This window comes from Phascolarctos cinereus, unplaced genomic scaffold (genome assembly GCF_003287225.1).
Source record: "Phascolarctos cinereus isolate Bilbo 61053 unplaced genomic scaffold, phaCin_HiC Scaffold_2;HRSCAF=192, whole genome shotgun sequence".
Classification (NCBI taxonomy): domain Eukaryota; kingdom Metazoa; phylum Chordata; class Mammalia; order Diprotodontia; family Phascolarctidae; genus Phascolarctos; species Phascolarctos cinereus.
This window is the reverse complement of record NW_027555625.1, coordinates 262,483,564-262,509,724: the sequence shown is the minus strand read 5'-3', so window position 1 is coordinate 262,509,724 and position 26,161 is coordinate 262,483,564. Positions and strand designations below refer to the sequence as shown.

The following is a 26,161-nucleotide window of genomic DNA, read 5'->3' as shown; positions in this document are numbered from 1 at the left end:
CTATGTGCAAAGCATTGTGCTAAGTGCTGGGGATGCAAATAGAAAAGCAATCCCTGCTTTCAAGAAACTCACTTTCTCATGAGGAGGGACTGCCTGGGGATGGACAAATAAATGGTCCTGGGGCAGCAAAGATGCCACGCCCCTCACGCGTACCTGAGACAGGACTCAGATTAACAGACAGCTTCCCTTTGCCCATCTCTCTCCACGTGTCAGACCCAAGGATTCCTGAGCGGAGACGTGGTGCCCCAGGGGAAGTCTGACTCAGGCTTGAGAGTAGAATGACCCGGAGAAGGTCAGAGACAGCTAGGACAGGCTGACAAATCCAGCCTGATTGTCTCAGAAAAGGCCAGAGGGCTTAGAACTGCCTGCGTGTAGACGAGGTTTGGGTCCGGCCATAGCTGAGCTATGTGTGTGTGATGCGCCTCTAAGTAGTCACGGCTGCTCTCTTCCCCAGCTCCGAACTGGGCGGACAGAAGGACTCAGGCTAGAGCTGAGTGCCTGGGGCAAGAGAAGCTAGAGGACTGGGAACTGGGAAAGGAGCCAGCAGCCGACAGACAGACCTGGCTTGAGTGTCTGTGAGTGTGGATGGAGAGTCAGACAGACAAGTTCAGGTAGACGTGGGGTGGGAAACACGGAGGAGCCGGGGAGGGGGTGCCCCTGGGCTTGCTCCTCGCGGGGAGAGCCTCAGGCAGAAGAGAATAGAACCCTCCTCGCCGCCTCCTCCCCCTCTCCAGCAGCCCGCTGCCGACCCCAAGTGAAGAGGGAAAGTCGAATCTTACACTAGAAATTATAATGGAAAAGTATAAGGTGAGGAATTTAGTCCGCCAACCCCTTCCTCTCTGGAGTAGAGTATGGAGGTAGGAAGAAGGGGAAGACAGTTTGACAAGGGAGTAGCGCTCCCAGAAACTTCTGATGGCCCCCAGCTTTAACTGCCATAACGCCATGTAGCCCCCCAGGACGCCCGCCTTCCCAAGCCCCTTCCCAGCACTCGAGGTCATTTTTAACACTTGTACTGAAGGAAGCATTTTGCAACATTTAAAGTGCTACAGAAATATAATGAACTCTGGAGCTTGTCTCTTGAACAAATAAATATATAGCTGAGAAATTGTACATAGTATCCACAGGAGAGAAAAGGAAAGACAGTTGAGGCAGGCTGAAAAAAAAATCTCAGTGTTGTATCTGGAATGACACTTTTCATCACCATCTTTACCACAACAATGTCTAGATAACCATCCACCTAATCCTCTCTCTCAGTTTACCCACCACACTACCAAAAAGACCCTTCTATTCTCCAATCTCTCAGGATGCCCTGAAAACATGTTCCTCATCTGTTCCTCCTGTTATGTTCCTCCTTCTCTGGGGCCTGGGCTTACCTCCCCGTTTCAGGTTTTAAGGTGCGGAAAATGGAGAACTATACGCTTACAATCAGTTTCTGTATTTTTCTTATTTTTCCCCCTTTAGTTTCAAGAAACCAGATTGGTTGTCCACCCTCAGCTACTGTTTGAATGAAAGGAAATGGACCACCAGGATTTAGAATCACACAGCTAGGTTTCAGATTCTGACTCTGCTACTTAATACCTGTGTGATCTTAGCAGAGTTAACTTCTTCCTAACCAAAGTTTCTTCTCTGTGAAATAAGCGGATTGAACTATTTAATATCTAAGGTTCTTTCCAGCTCTAAATCTCATGATTTAGACAGATAACTAGGGGACAGTATTGTTATTGTTCAGTCGTGTCCAACTCTACGTGACATGTGGACCATACCACTCCAGGTCCTTCTGTCCTCCACTATCTCCAGAAGTCTGTCCAAGCTATATTGGACACTATCCAAACCTGACGGGTTCATCTTCCAATGCCATGTCTTTTAGCATTTTAATACTAACTGTGGGGTTTTCTTGGCAAAGATACTGGAGTGGTTTGTTTTCCATTTCGTTCTCCAGTGGATCACCTTTTCTCAGAGCTCTCCATTATGACCTGTCTTGGGTAGTGCTGCATGGCACAGCTGGTAGTTTCATTGAGCTACTCAAGCTCCTCCAGCTCTACAAGGTAGTGATCTAGGAGGAGAGGAGATAGTACACCGAAGTTCTCCAAGCTGTGCTGCTGACTAACTCTTTGACTTGGAATCCTTCACCTACCGGGTCACAGTTTCTTCTGAGAAAGTTTCCTCCATTCGTAAAATGAAAGGATAATATATTTCTTGCCTACACTCCACAGGACTGTTATGAGGGAAGGTATAGTCAAGGGAGGTGGGGAACCTGTGGCCTTTAAGGCCACATGTGGACCTCTAGGTCCTCAAGTTTGGCCCTTAGACTGAATCCAAGCTTCACAGAACAAATCCACTTAATGAAAAGATTTGTTCTGTGAAGTTTGGATTCAATCAAGGGGCCGGTTTTGAGGCCACAGGTTCCCCACCCTGGTCTAGTACATGGAATCAAGAGACCTGGGTGCCAATTACTCTGACACTTATTAGTTGTGTGACCTTGGGCAAATTTCTTCACTTCTGTAACCTTTAGTTTCTCCAATTTAAACTAGAGATAATAATACTTGCCCTACCTACTTCACAGGGTTGTTGTGAACTTTAAAACATATGAAAATGGGAGCTATCACCTCCCTCCTGCCCTACATTGCATAGGTTGACACCTGGGAATGTAATATTGCCATGCTATCAGATCAAGTAAATGTGAGTTGGTTTTGTGGAACTGTTTTCTTTCTCTTTTATCATTGGTTACAAGGGATAACTGGTTAGGGAGGTGAGGGAAGAAGGGATGTATTTGGAAATAAAGAGCGTGCAAAAACAAAAGATTTCAAAAAAAATTAAGGTAAGAAAACAAAAAAAGGGCAGCAATAAAAAACAAAGAAGTCTAACTTATTAGTAAATAAGATTATGGATGGGAAAACAAATTTTTATCCCCTCCCAAAGTGACAGGGGTATTGATCATGTCACCCCTTTGGCTAACAGGTTATACAAACATTGAAGCATGGTGCCTTGGGAGTGAATGTAGTGGTGGTAGAAAGACACAAACTGAAATCTACTAAGCCTGTAAGACTCCTGATAAAGAAGGTAAGTGGAAGTTTCTGTAGCCACAGATGCAAAAGATGCATGTGTAGTTATGATTTTCCAAGTTAGGTACTCCTTCAGTATGGGGAAAGCACAGACAAAAGGAAGGATAAAGGCTACACTTTTGTTTATACCTCCCTCACCCACATTTACAGATCTATAAAATGGAGAAAATAACACTCATATTTCCTACCTGCCTTCTCTTGTGAAGAAAGTGCTTTGTAACCCTTAAAGCACTGTAGAAATGTCGGAGAGAAATATGGGCATCTAAGCCTTTCCTTTCTTCTATCCTACATAATTCATAATGACACCAGCATTATAGCACAGCAGATAGAAAACTGACTTTGGAGCCATCAAAAACTGAGTTCACCTCTCACCTGTGACACATACTGGTTGTGTAACCTTGGACATATCCCATCACCTCTCAGTGCTCTAAGTCAAACTCAAATAGAAGTGAAGTCATTAAACCTTACGTAAGGATCCCTGCCAGCACATATTGACTTTTCTCTCTTGCATTCCACAGCTCTTCAAACCCTTGAAGATAGTTACTATATCCCCCTTCTACAGGTTAAACCACCCCAGTTCCTTCAACAGATCCCCACATATCAATCAATAGTCAACAAGTATTTATGTGCCAGGCACAATGGCACATGGCATGTATTTGAGGCCCTGGAGCTTCCTGGTTACCCTCTTACTAATGGTCTTCAACTTAGTATTGTCTTCCCTAAAACATGGCACTTCAGAACTGAATACATAATTCCTAACAGAGATTGAACAAGGCCGAATGCTACAGTGCTACTATCACAAGCCTTAGTCCTGGACATACTCTGTGCCTTTCTGAATGTAACCAAGAGCTGAAGTAGCTTTCTTGGATGCCTTATTATACAATCAGTTCATATTAAGCTTGAAGTCCACCAAAACCTCCAGGTAGATTTCAGAAAAATTGCCACCTAGACATATCTCCCCTATCTTCTGCCTGTAGCTTTTTTAACCCAAGCATGAGATTTTACATTTATCACAATTAAATGCCATCTTGCTAGATTTGGCCCAATGTTCTATCCTGTCTGTATCTTTTAGGATCCTGACTTTTCTATCCAGTGTGTCAGCTCTCCCTCCAAACTTTACATTTGATAAGCATTCCATCTATGCCTTTATGCAAGTCACTGGAAAAAATGTTGGGCAAGGCAAGGTCAAGCAGAGATCCATAGGAAAGTACTCAGGAGACTTCCAGATTGCCTCCAAACCATTATTAATGACTCTTCCTTCTTTGGGTCCAGCCATTCAACCTGTTCCAAACTCCCCTAACTGTATTCATGTCTGGTCCGATCTGTATTTTTTTCCACAAGAGTACCAGGGGATACTTTGCCAAATGTTTTATGGAAATGGAGGTAAACTTTATTGGCAATAGTCCCCTGATATACTTTAGTACTCAACTAGATCTGCAGCTTCATGAATTCAGATGTTCCTGTCTATGGCACAGATCGAAATCAATCCATGCTTGCTTATCTTGTGCAAATCTTGTCCATATCTTCCAATATGTTTGTCACAGCAAGGTCCACTTAACATGCTGGGGGACTTTCAAAATTTCTTCTGCTGTCAGGAGGCTCCTGGGGAGCACTTGGGTGGTCCACCTGCCATCATCCCTCACCCTTGACCCATCCCATCTTCTTTTTCTATTGTACATTTCCCTGATGACATCTTTTACTACTGTTCTTCAAAGTTCATAATTTTTGATATGTTGAAACCAGATCACACCCATCATGTGATTCTCCATTGCCTTCTATGTGATACTTATTTCAAATTCTTGGGAATTTTTTGTGTTCCATATCCAGTACTCTTGCTTAGTAAACTCCAGTGGCATTTAAAACCTTTCATAATCTGTCTCCAATCTACCCATACTAGTCTACCAGTAGAATACTGGTATTAAAAAGATAGACTTTTTTGTTTTCTGGGAAAAGTTTGGACAACTAGGTGGTATGGTGGATATAGCACTGGTCCTGGAGTCAGGAAGATCTGAGTTCCAATCTGGCTTCAGGTACTTACTAGCTGTGTGATCTTGGACAATCACTTAACCTTGGTTTCTTCAACTGTAAAATGGGGATAATGATAGCACCTACCTCACAGGGTTGCTGTGAGAAATAAATGAAAATATATTTGTAAAGTGTTTTGCATGGTGCCTAGTACATAGTAAGTGCTACAGAAGTGCCAGCTATTATCATCATCATTATTATTATTAATTTACTTAAGGCAATCCAGGCTGCTGATCTCCTCTTATCCATTTGTACTGTCTGTCCAGTTTACATATATTGATAGACTAGTTCCATCCAAATAGATAGCCTTCATCCACTTCGACCCACCTGTGTGGATGGTTAGCCCAAACTCTTTTGAGTGGTTTTGTATGTCTTCTAGTTGGATTTGCAATATTTTGGCTTTTTTTGTTGTCAACGTAATGTCATTCACCAAGGGGAGTACCAGGAGGATCTCACCACCCATCAGAAATCCCTCTTCAACTGGGTTTCTTTGATGAATGTCCTCCATCCCAAATGGTGCCAAACATTTAGGGGAACCTGCATCTCCTTGTTCTATCCCTAACCTGATGTTTATGATCAGAAAGTGATTGAACAAAGTTACCTCTGTTATTATATCTTTCAAGGAGTCTTGAATGATTTGATGTATGGATGGGAAACAACTTGTTGCCCTTAAAGTGGCTTTTTGCTCCTTCATTCCAGAAGCCTTTTTGTTATAAATTAACAAAAAGCATAGCAAAATCTTATATTCTCCACACCTTTTAGTCAGTAGGGTCAGAAAAGGCCTTGTATAGGAGGTGCGTCTGAGCTGAGATTTGAAGGTAACTGGGGATTCTAAGATGTGGAGGTGAGGAGAAGTGCATTCCAGAAACAGAGTGTAGCCTGTGCAAGACCACAGAAGCAAGACTGAATGTTGCTTGTGAGAGATCACAAGGAGTCTAATTCAGCTGGATTGTAGGGGAGTAAGGCTGGAGAGGTAGATTGGAGACAGATTATGAAAGGTTTTAAATACCACTGGAGTTTACTAAGCAAGAGAATGATATGGTCAGGCCTATACTAGAGGAATATGATTTTTGGTTACTGTATAGAATGGTTTGGAAAGGGAGACTTGAGTCAAGGAGACTAATTAGGAGGCTACTGCAATAGTCCAGGCAGAAGTAGTGAAAGCCTGAACTCAGCTGGTGACTGTTCAAGTGGAGAGAAGGGATGGATGTGAGATGTTGTGCAAGTAAAATCAAAAAGACCTGGCAAGTGATGGTATATGTAGGGTGAGGGAGAGTGAAGAGGCAAGGAAAACATCAAGGTTGAGAACATGGGTGACTAGAAGGATGCTAGTGCCCTGGACAGAAATAGGAAAGGTTAGAAGAAGGGTGAGTTTCAGGAGAAAGTTAATGAATTCTGTTTTGGACTTCTTGAGTTAGATATGTATGTATTACATCCATTTGGCTATGATCCATTTGGCTGTAGTTCAATGGAGGGGACAAGACAGTAGAAAGATAGAAAGGTCAATAGATAGGAAGGAAGGAAGGAAGGAAGGAAGGAAGAGAGAGAGAGAGAGAGAGAGAAGAGAGAGAGAGAGAGAGAGAGAGAGAGAGAGAGAAAGAAAGAAGGAAGAAAGGAAAGAAGGAAGGAAGGAAAGATGGAGGGAGGGAGGGAGGGGGAAGGGGAGAGAGAGAGTGAGAGAGAGAGAGAGAGAGAGAAACTCAGAGGTTCAGTGATTTACCCAAGATCATATAGGCAATGTGTGTCAGAGAAAGGATTTGAATCTAAATCTTCCTGGCTTTAAGGTTAGCTCTCTATCCACTGCACTTCAGCTGTTTCCTTTAAGGGCTATACCATATATTTTTCCACATTAGTCTTCTTTCTTCCAGCTTTATAGAAATTCTTATTTTTGCTCAAAAGTTGGTGATCAAGACAATTACACATTGTAAATAAGGTTAATTTGGCTTGGCCTATTCTCAGTAAAGGGTAATATGTCTTTGGGATTACTACTTCCTTTTTTACATATTTACTAACCATCTGTCTTAAGCCTTACTCACTTTGCCCAGTCCTTGGGCCCAAAGGGCTAATTAGGCCATAGGACATCAGTGATTTAAAGGGGGGATGGGGAGAATATCCTTAGTCTACATATCTTGATTAGTATTAGCACTAAAAGCACTAAGACCCACTTTTTGGCTTTTTCTGATTAAATCGGTATTGAAGAGGTTTACTATTTCCAACCTGATATATATCTTATTCCCCTATCCGATGTTGTGATCAGCCTGTATGGGTCAACCATGGGCAGGGACCTGGAGAGCTGCACTTGTTAATGCATAACTTTGCTCAATGTTTGTATTTAGTAAAAGAGGATTCAGTGTTTTATTTATTATTATTATTATTATTATTTGCCTCATTGATTAAGTCTCTTCAGATTTTGACCCTGCACCTGTCCTGAAACACCATCCTTTTAATAGTTCTGTTATAGAGGAATTATGTTCCTCTATAAAATCGATCAACAGTATTTACATATTAAGCACTTATCATCTGCAAAAGCCCTGTACTAGATCATTTTATAGTGGAAAGAACCTCGACTTGGAGTCAGAAGATCTAGATCTAAGTTCAGTTTCACTTATCTTAACCTCAGTTTCCTTATCTGTACAATGATGGGATTGGACCTGATGATCCCTAGTGCCCCTGTGGCAATTCAAATTGTTTAACCTACAGTAAAAGAGACTAAGGCAGAGCCCTGAGTCAATGGCATTTTATTAAAGGTTCCATGATCCCCTTTAATGAAGTGGACCTCAGATCTTCCTCATCATCTGAGATGTCCCCTTCTTCTATGGCCTTATTTTATGTATATATATATATATATTTGATAAATACCAGATTTGATGCCTGAACATTCTAAAGAGGCTATATACAAAGTACAGAAATCTATTGGTTGATAGATATTGTTTCGAAGGCCAAAAAATGATGCATCAGCTAGAAATGGCATGTCAGCAGAGGGGTCTCAGGTTAGGCAAAGCATGGGGCATCTCCACTAACTAAGTGGTCATAAGATGGTCACTTGCTCATGTTGGACAAGAGAGAGAAGTCCAAAGGTACAAAAATAAGTTGGAAAACTTTCCATGTAATTGAGTCACCTCCACCATACTGGGCTTGGTCAGCATAACAAGGGAAAAACAAGGGTGGAGGGCCTCTAGTTAGCTTCCTATGATTAAGTGAACTTACAAGCTGCAGCTCATAGCTCTGGGGCTTAATATACAGAACTTATAATCACTACCCCTATGGAATCTTATCAAACTGATTAATACTGATTAAAATAGAGTAGGGGTCCAAATGAAGTATTTTTCATACCCCTTCCATCTTTAAATCTTATGATCTTTTGATCCTAATTCTTATACTGTCTCACTATGGGTGTATTACTTCATCTTTAAAAGCTTTAGTTTCCTAATCTAGAAAATTGTTATAACAATGTTTTCACTACTCACCCCAGAATGTTATTTTGAGGAGAGTACTTTGTAAACTAATGAGTGGGATTGAGACCACTTACCCAAATAAAAATTCAGAGGTTTCTCTCAGTAGAAACAGAAGTTTTATTCTAGTAAGTCTCACTCGAGAATTGGGCAACACCCCCAGGATGGACTGGAGTAGGGAGGCAGGATACAAGCAGCAAGCAAATAGTTATATACCCCTAGACAAACAAATTATAAGAAACTCCACCCTCCCACCTTTTAACCTGAATCTCTTTATCCCCATTGGTTGAGGTAAGAGACCTTACATTATACCTAGAAACTAAGAGATACATTTTACTCAAAACAAGCTTGGAAGCTAGAAGATTGCCTTATTTGGCAAAGATAAGGCTGGGGTGATGGTTACAAAACAAGGGAGAGGGTGGGCAACAGATGTATGTCCCAATCACATGATATACAGGAAAACAAAACTTAGGCCCAGCTAATGCTAAAGCCTCTAACTAAATTTTTGGAGTATAGCTTCCATTTCACATGAGAAACTTTCAGTTGTCCTACACAGTCCCCCCTCTTATTTCATAGTTGAAAGTTTCTCACACCAAAGCTGGTAAGTTTCTGCAGACTCCCTATTTGCTGTTTCATCAGGGTTTAACCTTCCTTCTTCTTCCTGACTGACCGCCATCCATCCTTGATTCCCCAATGTCATTAATCTTATGGACTCACTAACAGGCTCTTTTAATGTAATCATTCTAGAGAGTATCCTTTGTACATTGGTGGTAATTAACTGCATCATGCAAGGGACACATACTGGGAGTAGTATGACTCCTCTCACTGCTATTAATAAGAACCATAAAACCTGCTTCCATCAAGTTCCCCCCAAACCAGGACCACTCCTTTAAGTAAATATGGGAAGGATTAATCTAAGCATTGACAAATCAAGGGGGCAGCCTCTTCATAAATGTAGATACAGAGACCCAAAAGAAAACAATAATGCAATTGTCCCTATAAGATTCAAAAATTCTTTTCTTATACAGCTGTCTGGCAGAGAACATTATCAATGAAGTCCTCTGGTCCTTGATATTTGTTCCAGCCATCTCCAGCACAGCATCTCAGCATCTTCTTCTTCTTGTCTTCTTGTGGGAACCAGCTTTCTGTCCATTCTCCTACAAAAGTGACCTTAGCACAATTTTAAATTACTATTTCTAGTCCTTATGACCCTGATCATTTTTACAAACTCAAAATTGGAACCATGGCCAATTGTCATGTTTAAGAAATTCACATCAGAACCCAGTGTCTTATACTTTACATTAATCCATTATGAGACTTCACTATGGAATTAATCACAGGCTTCAGTACATACATATCAATTTTTAACACAGTACCTACAAAATCTTAAAATTTTAGTCATGCCTTGTTTCTTTGATGGCATTTACAACATTAACCACAAGCCATTCTTCTTTTGACTTTATTAATCAATGGTAACAAAACTTTAGACGAGTATGATATTATCCAAATAACAAAATAACATTCCCACAAGCTCCTGATTATCTCCATACCATTACCAAGAATTAAAAGACCCTAACTCATACTGGAACACAGTCCCAGTTCTATAATAACCTAAGATATTCCATAATCAATTATTTTAGTAAATTTGTTACTGTACTTATAAAACCTTCTGATTATAGGAACTAGCCACTAAGAGATTAGAATAAGAGAACTTCCTGTTAACTCCAGACAGAGTGTTATGTCAAATTGCAAACTGCATTGAGCCAGACTTAAAGTCTGCCAGGTTTCAGTTAATGACACCTGGAGTTAGACTCAGAAATAGTCAGTCATTAGTCCCGGCAATTTCCAACAATCAGTTTAAGATATGATTATAATCTAATCCTTTTCTTATGTCTCATGCTGACTACTTGCTCTGATCATAGAAACTTACTATAGAAGGAAAAAGAGCAGGGACAGGTGACTTATCAAATATGACAGGATGAAACATCCTCAGCTTTGTTTAAATTCAGATAGGTCACAGTTCTCCAGTCATGCATTATCTGTTTCTCCTCATAGCCAAACTCAGGAATAGTCAGATGGGAAACATTCCTTTCCAAAGGAACATAATGGGGAAACTGAGCCAAGAGGATCCCATCCCAGATTGAGACTAAGATTGCTCCCTCGGCTTTTTCCTAAATGAATTATGTTTCCTCTAAATAGACCTCCACCTGTTCTTGTGGCATTTCTCTCAGATACTGATTTAATGCAGACAACTATACCCAAATTTAAACTCAAAACAAAATTAGTTATAGTCCCAAGAGCCTTTTACCTCAAACAGCAAGTCTCAGTAATCACACAGCTTAAAGCCAGATGCAGTTACTTTCACTCTCATGGAGTCGCAATAAGCAATATAGATCTACCAGGACTCATACATAAGAAATCTCGCTTTACATCTTTCCTTCTCAAATTTAAACTTGCCCTGGTGTAAAAGCCAATCATTAGAAATTATTTCTATCTACTGTACATAAACTTTCAACTTCTCAGCAAGTCAAGTTCATTGTCTAGGAACTGCATAATCCTAACAAATTCTTTTCTCAGGGCAGATGACCTTACCCACACAGATGGTTTTCAGGGATCTTGGCAAGTTTACAAAATAAGGAGTAATTAGTTAACCCTTTTAGGTTTTAGCATTAAAACAGTAACCCTGAATAACTTAGTTAGCAATCTCACAAATTTTCATAAATGATAACAAAACAATTTTAACTGAAAATTCCCTTTAAATACAGACAACATTTGGAAATTCTATGCTTTCTTAAATTACAGTACTTAGAAGGAAATGTTACAAAACAGGATCATATAAGTGCCCCAACAGCCAGATTCATTCCTTTTTCTCTTTTCTCTGAAGGCACAATTAATTTAACATTCTAGATTATAAAAGAAATTGCCCTTCCAACAACATAACTAATACAATTGAAAACAGACCCAATAAAAGTCTTTCTTTCTTTCTAGACCCCTTCATCAGGCTCAACATTCTTTTGGGGCTGCTCCTATCCCTATAGACTGGCTTCTTTTTATCTATGCTAGCCCATCATTGTCTTTTACTGGTCCGATAGCCCCAGGCTACATCCAGATTCCTGACTTGACCTCAATGCCACTCCCAATCAAGGTATTTCAAAACCTAGACTTCCCCAGGACCACTAGTCCCTGCCTTAAGAGCCTGGCTCATACTGCCCATCCCCCAACAAACCCAGTTGTTAGCCTTAAGAATGAACCTAACAACATTTAGATTATAAGAAAAATTGCTTTTCTGACAACACAGATGATACAATTGCTTACCAAATTATACAATAAAGAAAATTTTTAAAATAGAACAATACCATAAACAACTATTATCTATTTAAACTTTTAAAACCAAAACCAATCAATTACCACTCTGGTGGCTTTACTTTAATCGGATGTGTTCCCAAATTGCCTTATGACAGAGAATCATTCATCTCATCACCATTGACATAAGCTTCATATCAAAGAAAATCCACATAAAGTTAACAAATATGAAGCAATTATATTTAACTTAAAACAGTTTATATTCAGATAGCATTTGTTTTATGCTAAGCATTCTGCCAAGCACCTTTACAATCATGTGATCTTCATATTATCCCTGGGAATGAATTCCACCACCTTCCCCTTACTGAATGGTAAACTAAAGTAAATAGAATTTTCTTGGGGCCACATAGTTAATAATTTTCTTAATGCCAAATAACAATATATGCTCTTGAAATTGTACAAATACACATTTCTAAGTTCAATACCCTTGACCCTTTATAAAGGAATATTATCCACATTCATGTCCACATTTTCTTGCAAAAGTTTTACAAACAGTTTGTAATCTCCTATTGCAATTAATTGAACAGTAATAATCATAACTCACTATAACCAATATCTTTACCATAGCTAGTATCCATATTAGATCTAATAGAACCCACCCACAGATCTAGCCTGAAAGGTGGGTGGACATAATTGCTTCCATCTCTCCATAACTTTATCTATTGGTTTTTAAATTAGGCAAAAAAAAAAAGAATTTTACTTTTTTCCCATCTTTCCACTTCAAACAGACCACTTCCTCACACCTTCTTAACTTATTTAAACTATCTAAAGCTATTCAATGCTGTTTTTGCAAATCCGAAGGGAGACAATTGCTCTCCCTCCTCTTCTCTCTTCCCAAACTGCTTTTACAACTTTACTATACACTCTAAACAATTCACTCGTCTTACACTATTTTTCCACTGTTCTTTAGTTTCTTTCAATTTACTTTAATAACATTCAAATTATGAAAAGCCACTTGACATAACAAAAGTTTACCAATTTGAAACAATACTAGATGTTTAAAACTTGAAATAAACATTACCAACCAAGTGGCTCCAATTCTGTTGAATGCATTTCCAACTGGTCACATCTAATTAAAGAATAGTTGTTAACATTTTTAGTGTCTGCCCTCTGCTAGGCATTGTATTAGGCACTTTCCAATCATGTGAAATAAACTAAGGTAACAAATTTCAGATCCTTACATTTTTCCAATTTACCTTAGTGCCAAAAAGTGTAACAAGTTCTGAAATTAAAAACATCACATTTTTACCAATTTGAATGAGTTGGGGCTCGTGGGGAAACATCATGATCTTGGCAGCAGTCAACCCAGTCATCTCCAACAAGCTGCAGCCCTCTGCCCAGCCCCCAGCTGCCCATAAATTGCCTTTTGTTTATGTTCTGGTACACAAAACCTTTTCTCTTTTATGTAAGGCAGGGAATAGTTAAAAGCTTATTTAGCCTGCCTCCCCTTTGATCTGATTTTTCTCTCTTTCTCTCTCTCATCCACTCACCCCTCTGAAGCTGCTATTACCAGGGAGGAAGAGGGGGAGAGAAAGAAAGCAACATTCCAGAGTCCAGCTGCAGCCTTTTGCTGTCTGGCTGCAACAGATACACACTGACACTCACTCATACCATGCACAAACACAAACACACACAAAAAAAATAGGCATACAACAACCCTCTGCCCTGTAGAATCCTCAAATCATCTAATCATATTTAATCATTTTCTCTTTATCCTTTCCTTTATATTTTGATAATTCATTCCAATTTTGCAATTGATTGCCTAAAAGATTGTCTATAGGTACCTCACATTTGCGCTCCAACTATGAAGATTTAGATTGTTTCTTTCCCATTCCTAGGGAATTTACGGGAGCCCTCACATAACTCCCTGAGTCTAAAGACTCAGCCAAATCACCGAGGAGGGTCGCCCACTCCTCACCAGTCACCTGTGAAGCTTTCTCAGTGGTGTCCTTTCAGTGAGGTATCTATCCTGCTACTTTAATCAGGCCCCGACTCTGCCTAAACTACAGTCAGTCCTAAAGGGCCCTCACCCTATGCCAATTACTTCCAGACCCCTGAGTGCTTACCTCTGGGTTGCACTCATACAACTTATATGACTGCTCTCACTCACTGGCTGGCCGGAATTTCTTAGTTTTGTTTTTAATCGGGTTCATTTCAATGACTGGGTGGTAACCTCCCTCCAGGGTTCAAGACCTCCAAGAAATCCCGGATGCACGCTGGGTCTTGACCTCGGTAGGAAAGCCCCCTCCTCAATCAAAGAAAATTCTGGACGATCCTCCAACTGAGTGGGATTGAGACCACCTACCCAAATAAAAATTCAGAGGTTTCTCTCAGTAGAAACAGAAGTTTTATTCTAGTAAGTCTCACTCGAGAATTGGGCAACACCCCCAGGATGGACTGGAGTAGGGAGGCAGGATACAAGCAGCAAGCAAATAGTTATATACCCCTAGACAAACAAATTATAAGAAAACCCCACCCTCCCACCTTTTAACCTGAATCTCTTTATCCCCATTGGTTGAGGTAAGAGACCTTACATTATACCTAGAAACTAAGAGATACATTTTACCCAAAACAAGCTTGGAAGCTAGAAAATTGCCTTATTTGGCAAAGGTAAGGCTGGGGTGGTGGTTACAAAACAAGGGAGGAGGTGGGCAACGGATGTATGTCCCAATCACATGATTTACAGGAAAACGAAACTTAGGCCCAGCTAATGCTAAAGCCTCTAACTAAATTTTTGGAGAATAGCTTCCATTTCACATGAGAAACTTTCAGTTGTCCCACACACTAAGACTCAGAGAAATGAAATGATTGCTTCCCATAGCTAATAAGTGGAGGGGGCCTGAGTGAGAGATTCATCCAAGTTTGCCAATGTTACCAGAACCCCAGTATCACCAGGGGCATCTTGCCTTTGTTTTGAGGTACGATTTGTGATGTATTTGTTGTTCAATTGTTTCAGTCATATCCTACTCTTCATGATCCTATTTGGGTATCTTGGCAAAGATATTGGAATGGTTTGCCATTTCCTTTTATGACTCATTTTACAGATAAGGAAACTGAGGCAAACAGGATTAAGTAACTTTCCCAGGGTCACACAGCTAGTAAGTGTCTGAGGCCAGACTTGAACTCAGGAAGATGAATCTACCTGACTCCAGGCCCAGCACTCGATCCCCTGTGCCAAGTATTTCTCTATAGTTAGGTGCTCTAACTTAGGAAGGACCTTGGCAAGCTAGAAAGAAGGAAGGAAGGAAACTAACATTGATTAAATGCCTATTATGTGCCAGGCACTGTGTAAGTGCTTTAACTTATTTGATCTTCACAACAGTAGGAGGGAGATGCTATTATTATTTCCATTTTACACATGAGGAAACTGAGGCAAACAGAAATTGCTGACTTGCCTAGGATCAACACAAAGTGTTGGAGATCAGATCTGAACTCAAGTCTTTCTGACAGCAGATCCAGAGGATGCTGAGCAAGATGGTGAGAGGACTGGATGCTATGACAAGGATTGGTTGAAAGAACTAGGAAAATTTATTGCAGATTGTGGTTTGTTCTTTGTTCTTGAAGAAGACCATGACATCAGGAAGATGATGCCATGACTTGCAATTGAATTGGATTTCAGGGAGGGAGGGCTGTGCAAAGTCACCAGCCTTACTTTCTCCTTCAGAACCATCTGGGTCCAGTGGCCATATATAGATCAGGACAACTGGAGATGGCCCAGCTTTAGTCCAGATAAGAGACTTGGAAAACACATAATAGACGAATGAGTTCGAATAGCTGAAGAATTGTCATGTGGAAGATGGATTCAATTTGTTTTTGGTACTAGAGGGTAAAACTAATAGTAGTGAGTAGAAATTTCAAAGAGGCGATTTAGGTTTGATATTAGAAAGTACTTACCAGTCATGCAAGCTGCCCAGTATTGGAATGAGCTGTCTTGGAAGTTAGTTTCTTATCAGTAGAGATCTTCAGATAAAGGCAGAATTATCCACTTCTTAGGGATGTTGTAAAGATTTCTTTTAGCTATGGTTCTGTAGGTAATGGGAATAACAATAACAATAGCTAGCATTTATGTAATGCTTTAAAGTTTGCAAAGCAATTTACCTAGATTATCTAATTCATCCTTACTACGATCCCATGAGGAAAGTGCTATTATTATCCATATTTTGCAGATGAAGAAACTAAGGCTGAGAAGGCTGAGTGACTTGCCCAGGGTCATACAGCTAGTATCTGAGGCAAGATTAGAACTCAGGTCTTTCTGACTCCTAGCTCAGTCCTCTAACATCTGATGACTTTTGGGTTCTCTTCCAACTTTGTCAATCTGTGATTCTCTTTTCTATTTGCAAGTGAGACTTGGATTTTTGGGCTCTCTTCCCATGGGAGTATGCATGTAAACTACTCCATTATTGAAATAAAAGGGAATGCACAAATATAAGTAATATACATATCATCCTTTTGCCCCAAGGGGTATCAAATTACTTCCTTCCTTGTTCTAAGATAATCTTCAAATGGCTGCTCCAGTGATCCCATGGGGCTATCTAATCACACCAAGAGCTAAGAGCATTTTATTTGAAGTTGTTCCAGTAAAGATGCTAAGTAAATGTTACTGGTTATTCCCCCTTATAGAATGGATCCTAAGTCATTGCCAGTAAACAAATCATAGATTAGGGGCTTTTCCAGCCTACCTCTCAACCCTCTGAAAATGAGAAAAATAAAAGAACATGAAAAATGAAATCACAGGTTTCACATGTGAAATATAAGAAAGAGAGTTCCCTGAAAACAGTGTTGCATAATGACACTGCTTTCCCAGAACATCCAAGGGGAGATTTAAAAAAAAAATGAGGAGGCTTTCTTTTTTCAATAAACAGATCAGAACTGTGCCCATCCTTTCCTTGTCACATACCGCCTCCAGCAACCAATTATTTTCTTTTCTGTTTTAAGATGCTCTTAAAATGGAGCCTTGAGTAATCCTACAGTTTCTATTACAGTATCCTATAACAAAACTTACATTAATTCCATTCATTTCAATAAACATTTATTAAGCACCTACTATGGAGCAGGCACTGGGCTAATTGCTGGGATTCAAAGATTAAAAAAATAATAATGATTGCCTTTAAGGAGCTTATGTTCTGCCCGAAAGCAACAGTGCTCCTGCCCTACCATTACTGAAAACATTTCTAGAATTCAGGGCCAGGAGAGCCCTTAGGGACTGCTTAATCTAACCCCCCTCATTTGACAGATGAGGAAACTAAGACCCAGAGTGTCAGAGGTAGGACTTGAACTGAGGTCTTCTAATTCTTTTTTCTTTTTTTAACTTGCCAATATTATGATTTATTCAAATCAGCAAACTTTTTTACATTAAAAAAAAAGATTTTCACCATAAAATTGCAAATCAACTATGTACAACCTGCTATTTCTTTTAAATATATAATAAAATTATCATGTAACTTTCTTTTTTTCTCTTTTTTCTTTCCTCCTCTCTCCTCCCCTGCCCCAGACAGCTACTACAGACAGAAATATGTACATATAACCTATATACTATATGTATAATGTATATAATATATACGTATATGTGTAAAACCATTCTAAACATACTTCTATTTATCAGTTCTCTCTCTGGATGTCTGCATCTTCCTTCATAAGTCCTTTGTAGTTAATCTGGGTATTTATTTTGGTCTAAATTTTACTCACTCAAAAATCATTCTTAAAGCAAAATTGCTGTTACTGCATACAACGTTCTCTGAGTTCTGCTCATTTCACTCTTCATGAGGTTTTCTAATTCTAGACGTGGTGTCCTGTAGATACTAGGGCACACTGCTTATTCTGGTCGTCTTTGTGAATGGCCTTCAGACAGTTCTTTGGATGGAATTAGTCTCATGATTCTATAATCGAATTGTGTTTCTCTATGCATGTACATGTATGTGATGGATTTTTTGTTTGTTTTTTGGCTAGGCAGTAGAGTTAAGTGACTTACCCAGGGTCACACAGCTAGTAAGTGTCGAGTGTTTGAGGCCGGATTCCAACTCAGGTCCTCCTGAGTCCAAGGCCACTATTCTATCCACTGCGCCACCAACCTGCCCATGTGTGATGGATTTTTGTTTTGGTTTCTGACTCTAAATAATATGAGCCAGCAATTACTTGTCATATTCACCAGTCAGGAATTTGGACTATTGTCCCCAAACAAATTCCACTACTAAAGATTTGCCACCAGAGAGAAGATGCTAGACAGCATGGGAGAGGCCCTGAAGGCGACACCACAAGAAGGTCACAAAATATTTTAAGCAATGTTCTTTGTAACATTGGAGGGATATACAGACTCCTCAAGTGGCTACTTTAAAAGGGGCAATTTTTGTGATTTGAATGTGAACCTGGAATCAGGAAAGCTTGTCTCAGAAATTTAGTAGCGCTTCTAGTGCCTTCCCTTTGAAATTATCTTCCATTTGCACTGTATTTTTCTTGTATGTAAAGTCTTTTACTATTGTCTCCCCATTAGAATGTCAGCCCCTTGAGGGCAGGAGCCGTAGTTTGTTTTTCTTTTGCATCCCTGGCACTTAGCTTAGTGCTCGACACACTTGTAAGATTAAGTGCTTAATGACTGGCTAACTGACCCTGTCAGACTGTGTTTGTTCTTCCGTAAAAGAGGATGAATAAGAGCAGTTATCTCATGGCGTTGTTGGGAAGATCAAATGAGCCTCAGTAGTTTTAAACTGCATACATATTTTTGGGACACCCCATATATGTGAAGCACTTGGCAATATTTAAAGCACCTCATATGTTGCTGTTTATTTGTAAGTTCTAGTTTCTGGAATCAGTATATTGGGGCTCCAAAGAATGGGCACCTCAAAGATCAGGGAATGAAGTCAGAAACTGTCACCCAGTGGAATGGAAGTCAGTAATAACCAACTGGGAACGAATGAGGTCAGCTAGCCAAAAGACAAAGAACATCATCACACCCCCCCACTACCAAAAAATGACTCATAACTAGGGTCTTTGAGGGTAAGACTAAGGGTGTATATGTCTTTATATATAAATATATATTATATACATATATAATATAATATATATATAGTGTGTATATGTATGTGTGTGCACGAGAGCATGTGTGAGTGTGTGTGTGTGTGTGTGTGTGTGTGTGTGTGTGTGTATCCTTTTAAGGCATCTATTTAAAATGAATTTAACAAGGGGACGTGGATTGTAGTCTTGAAAACCGAAATACTCTGGCTTGAGGAAGTGTTGTAAAAACAAAAGTTTGGGGTGGCCGATAAAGAATAGTGAGAAAGGAGAACTAGAGAGTTGAGGTGGTGTCAAACAGAGTTTGTCCAGCACCATCCAGTAGGGAGTGAGAGCCCTTCACCAGTCAACCCCAGCAGTGGAGACCAAGGCGTCAATAGCCAAGATACCTCTTAAAGTCATCTAACTCTTTGTTCTGGATCTTACTAAGCCACTTACTGATATTAATTTGGTTTTCCTAACTGGACTTTGTGGTGATCAATAGGTGTAAGTTTTTTAGGCCAACTGGCAATTCCACAGGAACAACTGGGGTTTAGTGGAAAGAATACTGCAGTTGGAGTTGGAGGAGCTGTATTCAAATCCTGACTCTGCCTCTTACTATTTTTCAGACCATGTCATCTAACTTCTCTTGGTCTGTAAAATGAGGGAATTGAACGTGATGGCCTCTAAGGTCCTTTCTAACTCTAAATTTATGATTTCCATGGTGTATAAAGTGAAGGGTTGGACTAGACATCCCCTACAATCCTTTCTAGCTCTAAATCTTTGATCTTCTTTGTATAAATTAATGTAAGTGGGAGATTTTATTTCCCCACAGCTCCTCAAAGGCTTCTGGTGGCCTCCTTTATTCAGCTCCCTGTGTCTTCTGTTCGTTTTAAGAGCTAGGTTCTTCTTGGAATCTGTCTTCCACCTAGACGGATTTTTCGAGATTACCAGGAGTCATGCCCATCATTGTTTGTTTTGTGTTGTTCCCTTTTGCCTCACTCAGATGGCCTGTTTTGCTCCTCATAAATGAGTCACCTGGCCTGGATGCACCTTTACAGTTCATTTAATACCCTCTCCTCCATGATGATGTCCCTTGACTAAATCGACTGATGCTAATTAGCTGGCATTCTCACTCATCAGCCGGTGTCTTTGGTGCCTCGTGAGTTTTTGTTGGCATGAAGCAGGGCCTGATTCACCTCCAGGTGGACTGATGAAAAGAAGTTTCTCTGCTTTCAGAGCTGATGACCAGACCCTGGGGCTTGTGGTATCCCTACCAAGGTGCAGGAACCTTATGAAATTCATCCCGGGGGTGGAAGGGGTTGGGGGGGGGGTGTCAGTTTTTCTCTTCTTTTCATTGCTCACTCCAGTTTCCAAAGCATTTTTGGTAAAATATCAGCCTCACTGTTTCTAAGCCATTGCTTGCATTACCATCTTTTGTGAATTAATAAATTAATATCTAGAAATTAACTTAATAATATGTAATTTAATAATGCAATAATAAATAATAAATTAATAAACAAGATGTACACCCTGGACCTCAGTTTGAATCCTGACTCTGCCAGTCACTCTACCTGTGTGGCTTTGGACAAGTTACCTCCCCTCTCTGGGCCTCAGTTTCTTGTATAAAATAAAGAACTCAGACTGGATGATCAACAAAGCACCTTTCAACTCTAAATCCTATGACCTATGGCCCATTGACAGCATTAAGGAGAAGGAAGATACAGATTTTGTGATTCTCTACATCCAGATCCTAGCCCAGAATCACAGAGATAGTCAGGACTGGGTGATGTTGACCAGTGGTGATAATATTATCTATTGCTTTTTTTTCATTTGTTTAGGTGGAGTGTATTGATGAACAACATGCAAATGATGCCCTTGAGGAGGTAACTATGTTTATGACCTTTTAAATTTTTTTCTAGGGGGGGAGGTGAGGAGTGGAGCTGAGGGAAAAGGGCAAACAAAATAGGAAGTATAGGTACTGTACTTTTAAGGACAAGACAAGTAATGCTTTAGAAGAAACAACAACAGGAGGGAGAGAATTTAGAACTCAAAATTTTTTAAAACAATGTTATAATTTTTTACATATAGTTGGGAAATATTTAACAAAATAAATAAAAATATATTAAAATTAATGATCATATTAAAATCTAGTAACTAGTGGACAAAGATATGTTTATAGGAGGATTATTTTTATAGGTGAAATTAATTTCCAAAAATAAAGTGAGATTTTAATAATTTAAATTAAATTAACATAACATATTTAATAATTTGTTCAGTTAATTTTATTTTCAGCAAAAATCTACTAAGTTTATTTTGTTTGTCCAAAACCAACATAGCTACATTGAGGGTTTTTTGGGGGGGGGTGTTGTTTTTTGCATTTTTTGGCAAAATGAAACTAAAATAAAAATGGAACATAGATATATAAAATCTCATTTGGGATGGAGGAAGACAAGGCGATGTAATTTAATACTTTTTGCCTTCATGCATTTATTCATTCCTTTGTTCCTTCAAATGTTTATTTATTGTATGAGAACAAATTTTTAAAAAAGAAGCTTGCCAATTCTTCAAATAAAAGGTATCATAAAATCTCATTACATGATGGGATTGTCATGGTTCTGTGATTTCATTGCTTGTGCTTAGCACAGTGCCTGGCACACGAACAGCTCAATACATGCTTATCCCATTTCCCTTACTTTCCCTTGATCCTATGAAAGAACTCTCTCCGTGTAATTGTATAGATTTAGAGTTTATTAGAGTATTGAGATATTAAGGGCCTTGCCCAGGGTCAAAATGCCTGGATGGGTCAGAGGAAGGCACAGCTTTCTATTCACGGTACTAGGTCACTGCCTTTTTATGAGGCAAAAAAGTATTAAGTTACATTGCCTCTAACATGACAACCCTTCACATACTAGAAGAGAATGAGCAAATTTGCATAAGCTTTCTCTTTGCAAGTCCATTTCTTTCAAATGATCCACATAGGGCATGAGCTCTAGTCTGCTCACTGTCCATGCTCCTCTACCTTGAATTTGTCAATGTCCTTTCTACAGTGTGGCATCCAGAAATGGATGTCTTATTCTGGTGGTCTGCTCTGCAAAGAGGAAAAAGACTACTGTCCATCTTACTCTAAATACTGTGACTCCCTGTTAATGGAGACCGAGACTCCACTGGGGTAGAGAAAGATATGTATCCCAGGACGTGGGCAATCTGTTAACTCTCATCACCTCTTTGTAAGAGAATACAGGAAAGCTAAGAGCAGTTCTCCCCCACGGGCTTTGGAGGAAAGAGCTTCATATCAAACCTCTCTTGGCATCTCTTCGTATGTACAGGTCATTGGGGTGCAGGTCAAGGGTTCATAAGCAAGAGAGACTGTATTTCTAAAGTGCCCTTCTGAATCTTCATTTGCCTTTCCTGTCTATCTCTGTTTCTCTTTTTCTCCTCAGTCTTTCTATTTTAATCTCTGTCTCTCCTCTCTGTGCTTCTCTTTCTTCTTAATATCTTTATTTCTCTTTCTGACTATCTCTTTAGTAAATGACTTGGGGGGGGGGTGTAGCAGGGAAGGCCTAGCTTTGTTTCACTTTTGGTCAGGATACTGGTAAGGAATGCTGAGTAACTGCTTTTAGCTTCCTTTTCTGCTTCCTCCCCCATAGATGATGCCATTGCTGAAACTTCAGCACTTGCACATCTCAACTTACAAAGAACTCTTTATCGCCTGGAACCATAAGGTAAGGGCAAGCCAGTTCTCTAAGCATCCTCAAAGGTCAAAGTCCTGAACCTTTTGCCAGACTGATTTAATGTTTAATGGGCTGTGTGGACCAAACAAATCCAATGCAAAGTACACTTCCTGGGTCCTGGAAGCCAACCAGGGGAAGGGCAAAATATTCTGAGACTTTGGTCTTCCAATCTTAAACTTTGATCTTTACCATATGCTAACTTGAGGAGGGGGGAGGGGCAATACAGCAGTTAGTGAATTGGCTGCAGGCAATCTGCCAGGTTTAGTGTGCTGAGCTCTGTGAGTAGAGGAGCTAAGTTGCCCAGTTCTGAATATCCTTAAAAGGATACTTAATAAAGACCTCTTAATCAAGATAAACCATGAAGAGCTCTGGCTCCACCCTAGTGAGTCAAGGTAGGCTTCTGGGGGGAAGTGGGCTTTGTGGCCAGTTTTGAAAGAGAGGAGCGGTAAACCAAGCTCCTCCGGATGTCCTCCTAGAACCCCCATTTAAGGAGAGTGCCCAGGCCAGCCATATCTTCATTGTCTTTATTCTTCTCTTGACTAGACTCTGGACTTTCTTTTCTTTGACTGGTAGCCCTCTAGTTCAACCACATACTCCCCGCTTTACCACTTTCCTTTATATGTGGTCTCTCCCCCTTACAATGTAAGCTTCTTGCGGCAGGGGCCGTCTTTCCACTTGCATTTGAGTTCCCAGCCCTTAGCATTTCGTCTGACCCTTAGTCTGCTGACTGATTGACTAGATTTAGCTGGGGTGCCATTTTCTAGCATTTCACATCTGAGAGTTTTTTTCACCCTGACCGGAGCAAAACTATAGAAGCCCACTCTCAGTTGCCAGGATTAAGAAAATGGTTCCAAATCTTTTCTGCTTATACTTCATGTTAACTTAAAATTTTTTTTTATTATGAAATTAAGAATCTCAAAAATCTCAGACATTTCAAAATACGAAGAACAGAAAAGGGAATTGTATCTAAAACCTTTAACTTCTGTTACATGTGCATGCTGTTTGTTTTTTAAGTGTATCTTAAATTTCATGATGGAATGAGCATTTATGTAATGCCTGCTACAAGCCAGACACTGTGCTGAGCTCTTTACAAATACTATCTCACTTGGTCCTCACAGCAACCCTGGGAAATAGGTGCTGTTATTATCCTCATTTTATAGTTGAGGAAACCAAGGGAGACAGGCATCAAGTGACTTGCCCAGGCAACTAGTAAGTGCCTGAAACTGGATGACCTTGGATCTTTCTGACAGCCATGAATTGAATGTCAACTTTCCCCTGATCTAATCCCCCTTTCTGCCTGGAAGCCTCTCTGTGCCTTTCATTGAAAACTAGCTTATTCAAGATATTTCCCATCTAAGTTTGGACAGATGATCAGTAGAATTTTTTTATGTTGTACCGAAGGGCAGAAGGGTGTTTTGGGAAGAGCACTGCACTGGGAGTCAGAAAACACGGGTTCAAGTCCCAATTCTGCCACTCTCTGCTCTGCCTCTGCTCTAAGTCATTTCTTCTTTTCTTAGGTGAAGGGATTGGACAGGTTCAGTATTTCTCAAACCATGCTGCAAGGAACCCTAAAACACCCCAAGTTTGTTATTGCTGTTGTTTTAAATGATCCTTCTGTTGATTGCTAATGGTCATTAAAAATAATAGTTACAGAGGATTTTACTACAAGGGTCCTGACAGAGTTTTGTTTAACCTGAAAGCTTTGACCACTGTGGAAAAGTTTGAGGACCACTGGACTAAATCAAGGAGCTCTTATTTTTGTGAGGAGGAGCTTGTTTTTAATTTCCCCCAAAGTTGGCCCAGTCCCTCTGTCCACTCACTTACTGCTTACCAATGATGAGGACCAAGGAGAGGTGAATGCTGAGGAAGGTAGACATGTGGCAGTAAAATCCCTGAGCAGATTGGGAAAGGGGTTCCATTGCTAACTGCATTTTAAATTAAATACTTATTGATTGATTGACCAACTTATTTCCTACTGGGAATCCTAGCAAGCCTGGGAGAGTGAGTCATAGGAAAGAAGGATGAATGGTGGCAGCAAATGGCTTACCAGATGAATTTTTGAGCTCTACCAGGGGATCTTGAGGGACTGAGTGGTACAATGGAAACAGTCCTAGAGTCATATGACCTCAGTTCAAATCCTGCCTTGGACACTTAATACCTGTGTGACTTTGAACAAGTCACAACCTCTCTAGGCCAATTTCAAATGATGGGTTGGCTTAGATGTCCCCTTAGTTTCCTTCTTCCATCTCTAGGTCGATGATCAGCTAAACAAAATCATTGCAAAGACTCCTTCCATCTCTAACAGTCTATTCTAAGGTCTCTTCCAGTTCTAAGATTCTGTGATCAAAGGCTCATTATACATATAAGCTGTATCCCAAATGCTGGATATCATGGCAGGACTGGTGCTAAACCAGGGATACTCTCTTTTGCAGATTTCCTCTCTTGTTTCTTTGCCTGGTGATGAGGTACTCAAAGAAAGGAAACTTAAGTGATCTGATTGCGGCACATAGAGACCTGAAGAAGAAAATGGACCTAATGGTAAAATCCTTTAGAGAAGCTCGTTCTAAAGGAGGCCCACTGGAACCTCTTCCCTCCCTTCTCACTCAGCCCATAAGCTGTAAAAAGGGAAACAAGAACCTTATATGGGGTGGGGGCATCAGGCTTGACAGAGCGTAGCTCCTCTCTGCTGTTAATTAAATCAAACCATGTCCATCTGTGAAACAGGTAGCACCTACACCATCCTTCTTCTTTTGGCAGATTTCACCAGTGTCTTGAGTAGTCACCATGCCCTTAGGATCCTTTGAGCTATGTTCATTTGCCTGGTCACACAGATACTATGGATTCACTATAAAAAAAGAGAGTAGCTGGTTTTGGTTCTTCTGTGTTTTTTCTTGTTAGCCCTTGTCAATCCTCAGATATGTCCCAAGGAGAAAGGAGACAACCATCTCTCCCAGCTGGTTTAGACACTGGCCTGTCTGAAGACAGAGGGAAGGCCTCTCCCAAGGTTCTTCTAGCTCTGTGATTCTGTGGATTCTTTCTCAGATAATGGAAAAATTCCTGGGACAGGTATTGGATGCCGTGGCATACCTGCATCAGATGAATGTGATTCACAGGTGACTGGGAATTCTAGACTTTTTTGTAGGTGGCTCCTTTCTTACTAAATAATCATTTCCATTTGTAGAGCCCTGTAAAGTTTACTTTCCTCATGAAGATCCTATAAGGCAGGGAATTAAACTATTATTATCTCCAGAGAGGTCAAGGGATTGCCGTGGGTTGCACAGTTAGTATCTTGAGCACAGCTCTTTAGACTCCCTAGATCAGTTCTTTCCAATGGCATGAACTGCCTCTCACTTCTGAAGTAGTTGACTAACATATGGGTAAGAGAGATTGGGAGAACAGCCAGAGTCTGAAGGAGGCAGGGAGGTTGGTTCAAGTCCATGATTCTCTGGGCTCCACACAGAGGAGAAGAACGCTATTGTTGGTAACTCATATGTTTCAGTGGAAAAGTGACTAAACAACAAAGAAGCTCTGGGAAATAGGC

The 26,161-nt window shown here is 40.1% G+C and overlaps 1 protein-coding gene across 1 annotated transcript in view; it reads left to right on the top strand.

Moving 5' to 3' along the window:
• The first annotated feature begins 717 nt into the window (after nt 1–717).
• The window catches only part of STKLD1 (serine/threonine kinase like domain containing 1), a 53,585-nt gene continuing 28,141 nt past the window's right edge, over nt 718–26,161 (top strand). Inside the window, exons 1-6 of the mRNA XM_078149972.1 lie at nt 718–807; nt 2,959–3,060; nt 20,728–20,772; nt 22,537–22,625; nt 25,053–25,158; nt 25,663–25,733. Coding sequence (XP_078006098.1) covers nt 793–807; nt 2,959–3,060; nt 20,728–20,772; nt 22,537–22,625; nt 25,053–25,158; nt 25,663–25,733 — 428 coding nt within the window. The 5' untranslated portion in view covers nt 718–792. The remainder of the gene's footprint in view (nt 808–2,958; nt 3,061–20,727; nt 20,773–22,536; nt 22,626–25,052; nt 25,159–25,662; nt 25,734–26,161) is intronic.